The sequence below is a fragment of the Pongo abelii genome, chromosome 12 (genome assembly GCF_028885655.2).
Source record: "Pongo abelii isolate AG06213 chromosome 12, NHGRI_mPonAbe1-v2.0_pri, whole genome shotgun sequence".
NCBI classification, from domain to species: Eukaryota; Metazoa; Chordata; class Mammalia; order Primates; family Hominidae; genus Pongo; species Pongo abelii.
Window position 1 is genome coordinate 41,753,010 of NC_071997.2, and position 12,385 is coordinate 41,765,394.

Sequence of the window (12,385 nt, forward strand, 5' to 3'; positions counted from 1 at the left end):
CGAATAATGCTGCTAGTTAAGCTAAGAGCTAGTCAGAATTTAAATTTTTCATGTTATCTTCAAGATCAAAGTAAGTCACCCTTATAGATCTCACCAATGAGAGCTTTTCAATGGAAAAATACATATTCACTTACCTTCCTCCTCCCAAAAATAGAAGCCCAAGGGCCATGTGGTGAGCTAAGTGAAAACCATAGTTCATTTCACCACCTGTTTTCATGTGTAAGAAGCGACAAAGCTGCAAAACCTTTAGGTTTCCTGAGCCAGCCATGACCATGGCGAGAGACAGCAGCACCACGCTCAGACAAGTTTCTAGGTTATAAGGACCTGTCTGTAAGGTGAAGAGATGACATCACTGTAACTGTTGTGTTACATTTCTTTATTATCAGAACTAGCTGAGCCATCATTAGAAGACTACAAAAGTTTGTAACTTAAAAAAAAAATCTGAGCTGGGCGCTGTGGCTCACGCCTGTAATCCCAGCACTTTGGAAGGCCGAGGCAGGCGGATCACGAGGTCAGGAGATCGAGACCATCCTGGCTAACATGGTGAAACCCCGTCTCTACTAAAAAATACAAAAAGTTAGCCGGGCATGGTGGCGGGCGCCTGTGGTCCCAGCTGCTCGGGAGGCTGAGGCAGGGGAATGGCGTGAACCCGGGGGGCGGAGCTTGCAGTAAGCCGAGATCACGCCACTGCACTCCAGCCTGGGCGACAGAGCGAGACACTGTCTCCAAAAAAAAAAAAATCTGTAAATACAAATATTTTCCCTGATTATGAAATATAAGTTCAACAGAGATAATTTCAAATATTGAATATCAAGACATAGCAATCACTTGGAATGTCACACCCAAAGATAACTGGTGTTAACATTTTGGCTTTTTCTCTGAATTTTTCCTTTACCTATACATATTTTTTCCAAATGAAATGGAGATGTTACTCTACACAATAGTTTTAACCTTTTAAATAACCTATTACAAGCAAGCTTCACTCACAAAAAAAAGTTGGGTTTTTTTTTTGTTTTTTTTTTGTTTTGAGACAGGGTCTCTCACTCTGTCACCCAGGCTGAAGTGTAGTGATGCAACAGCCTCAACCTCCTGGGGTCAAAGGATCCACCCACCTCAGCCTCTCAAGTTGCTGGGACTACATGTGTGTGTCACCACACCTGGCTAATTTTTATTTTTTGTAGAGATGAGGTCTCCCTATGTTGCCCAGGCTGATCTCAACCTCCTGGGCTCAAATGATCCTCCTGCTTCAGTCTCCCAAAGTTGCTAGGATTATAGGCATGAGCCACTGCACCCAGCCACAAAAAATTCTTGTATAACATGATTTTGGTAGCTCCACCGTGTAAGAATATATAAACCATAATCAAATTTAATTAACTACTTTTAGACTTTTTTGATGGTTTCTAACTTTTCCATATTATAAACAGTGTTGCATAAATCTATGTAGCTTTTACCAGGAAATAAAATCTCTCAGTCTTGTCATCAGAGAACCAATGCCTCAAAAGCAACTGAATCCTTAATAAGTACTAATATTTTTTAAAAAGGAAATTCCCAATATTTAATACTGAGACAGAATTACATGAGGTATGACAATCCGTGAATATTATGGCCTTTTTTATTCTCTTGTCACAAGAACTAGATACCTGTGCATCCTTCCAGGGTAATCATATTCTCACCTAAGTTAATATCGCAAAACAAAAATAAAAAGATAAGCTAATGGTTCTTCAAATCTCTCATTCTACATTCAAACAAACCGCAGAGATATCTGATAACACATAAGTAACTGGATCATCAGTAAATTTTTTTCAAGTTTAATTTTATTCCCAAGGAGAATGATAAAAAGACTTACAACAGAAGCATTAGGTGCAGACAAATAAGTCATAAAATCTTTGGCAAATTTATGCTAGAAAAACAAAAGAAAAAATTCCAAGTTAAAAGAAGCATCTTAAAGCTTTGTTAAAACAAACAAAAAAAGAACACAGTAAACTAAAATACTTCTTACCAAACAGTTAAATGCTGATAAGTTTTCTGAGCCAGCAAATCGAAAACCCAGAGACAAACAGGCTCCTGCAATTATGTAGACGTGTGCTTGGCTGAAAACAGGTGACAAGAAATTTAATAGTCATTATTTTACTTTAAAATTAACTTGAAATAAGTAACAATAAATATTCCAGTTCTCTAAGCTAGTTTATATCTTTCTGGGAATGATCAAGTGCCCTCTGCTCAGTCAGCAGATTTCTATGTATTTTTTTTTTTTTCAGCAGAAGCCATCGGGTCACCTTACTTACGAAGTTTGCCCCTTGCCTACAGTTTCATATGCAGCAAAAACAATTTTTAAAATTGTTGCCAATTTTTTTAATGGAAAGGATAAAAGACAAATACATACAAGTTAAATCTCCAATATTGCTTTTTGAGGGCAAGAGCTCTATACTTCAGAGAGCTTTAACCAACGTCATGAACATCTGATAAATAATGGTTAGAAACGTGTGGGATTCAGAATTACTTAAATCAGGGACAATATTACTCCCACATAGTATATTTCAATTTAATTATCTGATAGATGCTAGGATAGCTAATTTGCATTATACATCACTTACGACAAAGTTTCCAAATTCAAATCCTCTGAGCACGGCAATTCGATTTCACTGAGAGAGATACTATTTTCTCTTATAATCTGTCAATATAGAAAGCAAGAACACTTAGATATCAATGTTCTCATTACAAATATTTAATAATCTGAAGAATAACATACTGCTTATCATGGTTATATTTATATAAAGTAAGCTTTAGCAAACCATTACACTCAAAAGCCTATATTTTAATCTCATTGAATGTAATCAAATTTCAAATCTAAGATGGGCTAAGTAAGAATAATAATTAAGGGCAGGCATGGTGGCTCACGACTGTAATCCCAGCACTTTGGAAGGCCAAGGCAGGTAGATCACGAGGTCAGGAGTTCGAGACCAGCCTGACCAACATGGTGAAACCCCATCTCTACTAAAAATACAAAAATTAGCTGGGCGTGGTGGTGCATGCCTGTAATCCCAGCTACTTAGGAGGCTGAGGTAGGAGAATCGCTTGAATCTGGGAGGTGGAGGTTGCAGTGAGCCGAGATCACGCCACTGCACTCCAGCCTGGGTGACAGAGTGAGACTCCGTCTCAAAAAATAATAATAATAATAATAATTAAATAGAGCTGAACAAATATAAACAGGAAGACGTAAGTATATTCTGAATCAGTAACAGGGTCAAAATATTGCATACCAGTCAACTGAAATACAAAGATGATGGCTTTAGAATTGGGGCAGGGGTGAGGGGAAGAAGTGGGAAAAGAGAAATAGGCGAGAACTCTAATCAGACTTCTTCTTTACGGGATGTTTCCAGCATTAATCCAACATACCTACCACATGTGAGGTTATTCACTAGGCTAAGCTAAGCTAAACTGTCAATATGTTTATCAGCTATGTTACAACTATTGTTTAGAAAAGACATCCTTTTCCTTTTAGTATAGGTAATGAACAATTTACAAAAAAACATACACAGAATATCTAGCTGTAATAACCAAGAAGACATTTGATCCTTTTCTCCCAAAAGAAAAAAGCCAAAAAAGATAAAGCTAATATTTGCTAAATATATGAATGTATTTAAGATTTATTCTTTTAATCTTCTGAGAAGATTTCTTAGAAGATTTCTTAACATTTCAGGATGTTTTCTTCAATACAACAATAAATATTGGCTGAACGCAGTGGCTTACACGCCTGTAATCCCAGCACTTTGGGAGGCCAAGGCAGGTGGATCACTTGAAGCCTGGAGTTTGAGACCAGCCTGGCCAACATGGTGAAACCCGTATCTACTGAAAAACAAAAAATTAGCTGGGTCTGTAATCCCAGCTACTCAGGAGGCTGAGGCACGAGAATCACTTGAGCCCGGTAAGTGGAGGTTGCAGTGAGCCAAGATCGCACCACTGCACTCCAGCCTGGGCAACAAGGCAAAACCCTGTCTCAGTCTCAAAAATAAAATAAAATAAAATAAATAAATATTAGAAGGCACTTATAATACAGTCTTCTTATGTACTGAATATCACCAAATCAAAGACTTAAAATATCTTTCTTCTTTTTTTTTGCCTTGAGACAGGGTCTCCTCCGTCACCCAGGTTGGAGTGCAGTGGTGCGATCACGGCTCATTGCAGCCCTACCTCCCAGACTCAAGCAATCCTCCCATCTCAGCTTCCCAAGTAGCTAGGACTACAGGTGCACACCACCATGCTTGGCTAATTTTTGTATTTTTCTGTAGAGATGGGATCTCACTATGATGCCCAGGCTGGTCTTGAACTCCTGGGCTTAAGCAATCCACCCTCCTTGGCCTCCCAAAGTGCTAGGATTATAGGCATGAGTCACTGCACCCTGTATGTAAAGCTTTTTATGAAAGAAAAAGTGCTAGTTGTTATTTTACATATGCCCTAAGTTCAAACAGACAAGCAGTTTACAAAGTGACCTTTAAAAAAAAAAAAATCCTCCTTTTAACGCTAGGTTGCTCACTACAAGGAACCCTGCTCCAGAATCAATGTAGCTCCAGATGAGAACCCAGAGAAAAGTGGAAGCTGATAGGAAATATCAATGAGAACTGTGAAATTGTTCTCTCTCCTATTTGCAGTATCCCTGATGTAATAAAGACCAAATATAACATTATAAAGTCTGAAGTAAAAAAGAGAGAGATGTTATTCTATACTAAAAGTCCAAAAACCATATTTTCATAAAAACAAAAAACGACCACTGTTTTTTGTGGGTTTTTTTTTTTTTTTTTTTTTTTTTGTAGAGACAGGGTTTCACCACGCTGGCCAGGTTGGTCTCGAACTCTGACCTCGAGTAATGTGCCCACCCTGGCGTCCCAAAGTGCTGGGATTACAGGCATGAGCCACCACACCAGGCCGCAAAAAAGACCACTCTCTAACATGAATTTATACTTTCCACTTTGGAATTACAGTTACTTGTATACATGTTTAATCTCAGTAAGCTAAACTTAGTGCATTTAATAAACTAAAGTTTTTTGAGAACACTCTGTACGTCTGATGTATCTTTAATGTATTACAGAATTTAGCACATGCCTTGCATTTACAGAGGATTAATGAGTATGTGCTGAATGAAGGAGTGAAAGAAAAAGTATTTCATCCTACAATATACATTTTAAAGAGCACTTTCATAAAAACTAAAATCTCTGACATCTGAATATGCCAGAGTTAAAATTATGGTAACAAATGAGCGAGTCATTTAAAACAATTCTTCCTCATCTCTTTCATATCAGTGATTAACAAAACTGGAAGAACTAAACAAATAAAAACAAACCTAGGAGTTCTACTTCCTCAAATAATAGATGAATAAACTCCTATAGGATCAACTCATACAACAAGTATAAACCCTAGACAAAATATAAAATCCAAACTATCTATGGCAGGGGTCGGTAAACTATTTCTAAAAGGGTCAAATAGTAAATACCAGCAACTACTGATCTATGCATTTGTAAGAAAAAACAGCTACAGATAATAAGTAAACAAATGGGCACGGCCATATTCCAATAAAATTTTCTTTCTAAAAATCAGGTGGGCTTATTTCACCAACTCCTGATGTCAAGACACTGGAGTGAGAACAAAAGCAAGCAGATTCTAGAGGGGAGAGGTGATCCATGGAAGAGAGGAACACCACTAGATACATTTTCCTTTCCGTGGTTTCTGCTCTGAAAGCAGGTCTATCTGGGCCAAGAAAGATGGCAAAAGCTACAATTAAAAGCTCACAACCTTCTTGGCCTTAACAACTAGGATACAGGAAAATACCACATCCATTGGGAGGTGAGGACAGAATACGACGAAGGAGAGAGCCACAGAGACAGGGCCCCGAGCTCTGTATATAAATTCTGTGCAAATGTCTGCCTGATCCATGAACCATGTGTGCACAGGGCAGACTCCAACAGCCCACAGGATAAAGACGTGCACCAAGATTAGAGCTAGCAACCAAGAAAGACTGACAATCTGATTCCAAGTAAATTAACCAGTTGCTTTAAAACAAAATGTATATATCTGTGTTTACTGTGCCTGAACTACAAACAACATGGTTTAGGCTAACACACATTCTCCTGAGAATGTGGAACTTGGGTACATGCAAGTCAGAGAGTACCTTACCTACATGTAAGTCAGAGGGTACCTTACCTACATGTCAGCTCCCAATTAAAACCTTGGGCGCTGAGTCTCTGATGAGCTTCCCTGGTAGACAACCTCAACCTGTACCTCATATCATATACAAAATTACTTTGAAATGAATTATGTAAGTATACATAAAAGCTAAAACTTTGGAGGCTTTTAGAGGAAAGTAGAAAAGATTATCTTCATGATGGGGTTAGACAAATGGTTTTTTTCATAGGAATAGAGAATAACCATAAGAAAAAACTGACAAATCAGACATTATTTAACATTCTAATATCTTCTGCTCATCAAAATTATTACTAAGAAAATGAATATGCAAGCCACAGACTGGGAGGGATATTTGCAAAAGAAATCTGACAGGCCAGGCGCGGTGGCTCATGCCTGTAATCCCAGCACTTCGGGAGGCCAAGGCAGGCAGATCGCGAGGTCAGGAGATCGAGACCATCTTGGCCAACACGGTGAAACCCCGTCTCTACTAAAAATACAAAAAATTAGCAGGGGGTCGTGGCGGGTGCCTGTAGTCCCAGCTACTTGGGAGGCTGAGGCAGGAGAATGGCATGAACCTGGGAGGCGGAGCTTGCATTGAGCCAAGATCACGCCACTGCACTCCAGCCTGGGCGACAGAGCAGGACTCCGTCTCAAAAAAAAAAAGAAATCTGACAAAGAACAGGTTTCTAGAATGCATTAAAAAAACTCCAGCAGTGCAGTAATAAAAATACAAATTTTTTAAAAAAATAAGCAAAGGACATGCACAGACACTTCACAAAAAAAGATAGATGGAGGACCAATAAACCAATGAAAAAGTTCTCAACATTAACAGTCAGCAGAGAAATGCAAATTTAAACAACAGTCAAATATCATTACATATTCATCAGCAGCACTAAAACTTAAAAAACTAACACCACTAATTATCGGTTAGATGGGCAACAGCCAACACTCTCAAACACTGTTGGTCAATGTGTCAAATGGTACAGCTGCTTTGGGAAAAGATTTATCATTTCTAATAAAACTAAATATACCATCTACCCTATGCCTCAGTAATTCCAACCCTACCTAATAGGACTGCAAATGGAATACACAAGTTGAGGATCCCTAATCCGAAAATCCAAAATCCAAAATGCTCAAAATCCAAACCTTTTTGAACATTAACATGATGCCCAAAGGAAATGCTCATTTAAGTATTTCGGATGTCAGAGTTTCAGATTAGGGATGCTCAACGAGTAAGTATAATTTCGAGTATTCCAAAATCCAAAAACGCTTCTGGTCCCAAGCATTTCAGATAAGAAATACTCAATCGGTACCACCTAATAATAAAAAGGATGAACTATTAATATACTCAATATCTTGAAAACGCTGAAAGAAGTCTTATACAAAAGGGTATATGCTGTATGTGACTTCATTAATGTAAAGTTCTACATCTGGAAATTAACATATTTTGGAAGAAAAACAAAATACATATTGGTTACCCTGGGGGTACAGGTGAATGCACAAAGAGGGAACGGGCACAAGGGATAGAGGCTGGTTTCCACAGGCCTATGTGTTAGTTAGTCAAATCTTACCCAATAGGATACTTAACATTCGTGCATTTCACGATATATAAATTTTATCTTAAAAAGAAAAAATGTAAATACCAATTTCAATTAATATGTATGGTACAATTTTAGGATGGAGTGTATTACTGTTTGGAACTAACACTGAAATTCATCAAAAAATGTTGGATTAGATAGAGGAATAGATAAGTGGATAGATAAGTGATTAAACATGTTTATACAGTAAAATATTATTACAGAGTCTATTGGTGATGTGAGTGTTCATATAAACTTCTTTCAACCTTTGAGATTTTTCTTCTGAAAATACTGAAAGAAAAAATCTACATAAAGAAACTGAGACCACTAGACATGGACAGTTGTCTAAGGGCAGTGGCTAGTTACAATATTCAATTTTCAGTTTTTACCAAAAAAATCTGTTTATTTTTAACTAGTATACTTGGCTTATGGAATAAATATGATATAAAGTAATTAAAAGAGTTATTAGGAGATCTAAAATTGTCACGAAGTAAAATAGCATCTTAGAAATGTGCACTTAATTACGACAAAAATATCAACGCTTTTTTAGAGTATTCTGGCAAACATATTTAGTTTTTTCCTTTCATTTTTTAACTCCCATGCAACACCGATATTCATATTTAATTTTTAAAAACTACAATTTCTAGGGACCTGAGGCTAAAAGAGAAGGCGGTGGTCTGTGCAGCACAGAATCTTAAAATGAAAGTTCTTAGGTCTTTAAGAGGTATCCTAATGATCAATATTGCCTTCATAAGAAAAAATATTTTACAGAATTTTGAAAAATCCCATAAGAAATCATAATTTTATGCTACTAAAGATATAATATTTATTATATGTACTTACTTGAGGAACATTGCTGTCAACCCACTTGGAATTTGGTAAAATATCATCCCACAAAATCAGGCATCGAGCAAGTGTCTTAAAAATGCAACAGAGATAAAATTAATTAGAGCAAGTAAAGTTCATACATTTTATAACAATGATAATAATAAACAGAACAAGAATCAGTTCCCGATTGATGAGAATTTTGAAAAATAAGTATATGCAAATGCAGGAAGGTTATGTACTGATAAACCTATTGTAAGTTGAAAATACCTTAAGCTGAAAATACACTTAGGCCAGGCTCAGTGGCTCATGCCTGTAATCCCAGCACTGTGGGAGACCAAGGCGGGCAGATCACTGAAGGCCAGGAGTTTGAGACCAGCCTGGCCAACATGGTGAAACCCCATCTCTACTAAAAATATAAAAATTAGCCGGGCATGGTGGCACATGCCTGTAGTCCTAGCTACTCAGGAGGCTGAGGCACAAGAATAGCTTGAACCCAGGAGGCAAAGGTTGCAGTGAGCCAAGATGGTGTCACTGCATTCCAGCCTGGGCAACAGAGCGAAACTCCATCTCATAAAAAAAAAAAAAAAAAGAAAAAGAAAATACATTTAATACACCTTGCCTGCCAAACAACACAGCTTGGCCTAGCCTACCTTAAACATGCTCCGAACACTCAAATTAGCCTATAATTGAGTGAAATTCTCTGTCAGCATAGTAAACTGTAGAGTATGGGTCATTTACCCTCATGACTGCATGGCTGACTGGGAGCTGCAGCTTGCTGCCGTTACCCAACACCATGAGAGCATCATACCGCCAGGAGTACAAGAAAAAAATTAAAATTAAAATTGGAAGTAGTTTCTCCTGAATGAGTACCGCTTTCACACTACGGTTAAGTTAAAAATCCTAAGTTGGGAACCGTCTTACTCATTAAACTACTAATTAAAATAAAGATTTAAATTCTAACAAAGAAAAACTAAAATTGAGTTGAATATCATCAAAGTTTAGAGGGCTTGTGGGGGTACTTTTTAAAACGTACTCTGGAAAAGAAAAAAATCACAAAGGAAAGAATCATACCTCTATCTACATCATAATTTAAAAGCTTCCATATGCTAAGTTTAAACATCAGAAAAAAAAAGAATTAGAGGGAAAATTTTGGACAATTAAGTCAAATTGTTATTTTCTTTAGATTCAACCTCAACAGTATTATTACATCTCTGATAGTAATCCAAAAATGTAAAACAAAGCAGTAAAAAAGTCCTAATCACTTGTTGCTTTTTAGGAAGTTTTGAATAATAATGTGAGAAAGTGAAATGTCACTCCAAGTATTATGTATCAACGTGGTTACCTTTCTTGGGATTCCCAAAGTCCAATTTGCGAAATTTCAAATGAACACTGCCAATTAGATATGCATGACAAATTAAAAATAAAAGGCTCTCTTGTAAAGACATTTATGTTTGGTATTCATTCATTCATTCATTCATTCATGGAGACCAGCCTGTGTTGCCCAGGCTGGTCTCAAACTCCTGGACTCAAGCAATTCTCCTGCCTCAACCTTCTGAAGTGCTGGGATTACAGGCGTGAGCCACTGTGCCCAGCTCACAAGCTAAGTTTAAGAACCATAAATAGACTTCTCATGTTAACACAAATGAAGACAAAGCATACCCTAAGCAAGAGAAATTCTGGCTTCACAAAGTCCAACAAATACATGGTGTCAGGGGCTCGGAGCCAATCTGCAATAGATCTGGTGGTGGAGGAAAACAGTAAGGGACACTGTTCAAGCAGAGGGCAAGATAATCAAGAATCTCAAGCTCTATTTCAAAACATTTCTTCCCACTCCACTACTGCTCTATATATTTTTCACAATACTTTACACCTTCTAACATAATAGTTATTATAGATGTACATGTATGTCTTACTATAACATAAACTCCATGAGGGAAGATATTTTTAGTTTTGCTCAATGAAATATCCCCAGTGCCAAGGAAGCACTGTCCTACACATTCATCCAAATAGTAAAGTAACAAATATCTATTTTTAAACACTTTGTTAATTCTGCACACATTTACTTTTTCTAAAGGGAGAAATGTGGAACACTGAAAAGCTCCTTGAATCTTAGAATTTGTTTTTAATTAATAGACTTAATACATGGCATAACGTCTTGTACTCAACTCACTCTTCATGCAACGTGCAAGCATAAATGCCAAAGATCTTACTTTCAAGCGTCAGCATTAATATAGCAAGTTAGGAAGGTAGATGGTTTGGTAATTACAAAAGCTCTTGAAGTAGGCAAAAACCATTGTTTTACATGGTAACCAAGATCACACTAATGATAAGTATTTCTGGCTTAACCAGTCCTCACAGCAATATGCTAAATTAATGAAAACAAACATGGGCATTGTTTGGGTGTTACTGACATCAACTACAAAACAGAAATGAACAGAAATTGAAAACTATATTGTCAAATACCATCAAAATAGCCAAATACATTATTTCTAGGTAAAGTCTTCATAACTTCAAATACTGCAAGTTTTCTTTCAAAAACTTACAGTACTTGAAAGAATGAAAATCAGCTTAATCCAGCACAGGGGAAAGAAACACATGAGATAACTGAATTTTACAACCAAGGTCAGAGAGGATATCACACTATCACCGCGGGAGGAAGGGTGAGTGGGTAGAAATACCTGTTATTGGTTTTTAAGTAGATCATAGCCAAAGCTAGAGTAGCACCCGGACAAGTCACATCCACATTTATGGTATCTCCCTCCTATTGAAAGAAGAATTTATGCATGTAAAAGAGTTCTAAATTATTATAAAATTCCTCTGAATAATAACTATGCTTAAAATTAACATATTTACCAATGTCAGTATGAACACTAGTATTTTCCAATTAACTTACCAGCTTCCAGACTTTTGATCTATTACTTTGCTGTGTACTTACTTTGATTTGATAACTTGGTGATTTATGTTTCTCCCTAAGCATTCCTGTTTGAAAGCGCCTATGTCCTCCAACCATGTACTGATAGAGCTGCTCAGGCACATTGAGATCAGACATACCTATCAAATTGCTGCCATGCTGGAAAAGACAGTAACAGACAAGTGAAAAGAAATTTTATGGAGGAAGATCCATAACACATACCCATAACAAATATAAAAATGAACTAACTTCAAAGCAGGTTATTTCGGGTTTTGTTTTATTTCCAATTTAAAGCAAACATTAATCATGAGTTAATAAATATTAATAATTCTCATAAAAGTTTTAATACATGAATGTTCAACTTTAAGTACTGTCTTAAAATACATAAGAGCTTTAGTTACATTTAACAAGAAAAATATTAGTTATATAATTGAAACCTGAACTGTAAATACCTGAATACTTTCATTATTGTACTTAAGAACTAACAATAACTATGATAATAATAGCAATTTATTAAATGCATGCTCTGTGTCAGGCACTATTCTGTGTTTAACATGAATGAACAGCCATATCAAATAGCTACTATTAAAACCCTATTTTATAAATAAGGAAAGTGTGGCACAGAGGGATTAAGCCCAAGGTTATACAGCTATTATAGTAAGTTGCAGGGCTATATATAAAACATGGCCATCTGGCTCAACAATCCATGAAGCTGATTAAGTAATAGACAATAATGTAGTTAAATGACTTGACTCACTAGTTAGAACCAGAATTCAAGTTGCAATTTCCTGTGTGATTCTTTTCTTTTTTTTTTTTGAGATGGAGTCTCGCCTTCTTGCCCAGGCTGGAGTGCAGTGGCACGATCTCGACTCTCTGCAAGCTCCGCCTCCTT

General features: G+C 36.8%; 1 protein-coding gene across 7 annotated transcripts in view; it reads right to left on the minus strand.

Annotated features, from left to right (window-relative positions):
• Positions 1–12,385, minus strand: part of ANAPC1 (anaphase promoting complex subunit 1) — a 117,464-nt gene that overhangs the window by 23,130 nt on the left and 81,949 nt on the right. For all 7 annotated transcript variants that reach the window (XM_024242498.3, XM_054547928.2, XM_063713563.1 and 4 more), the window contains 8 exons: positions 11,518–11,652; positions 11,261–11,343; positions 10,242–10,320; positions 8,598–8,672; positions 2,595–2,671; positions 2,000–2,090; positions 1,847–1,900; positions 135–328 (listed from right to left, as the gene is read on the minus strand). In XM_024242498.3, coding sequence (XP_024098266.2) covers positions 135–328; positions 1,847–1,900; positions 2,000–2,090; positions 2,595–2,671; positions 8,598–8,672; positions 10,242–10,320; positions 11,261–11,343; positions 11,518–11,652 — 788 coding nt within the window. The remainder of the gene's footprint in view (positions 1–134; positions 329–1,846; positions 1,901–1,999; positions 2,091–2,594; positions 2,672–8,597; positions 8,673–10,241; positions 10,321–11,260; positions 11,344–11,517; positions 11,653–12,385) is intronic.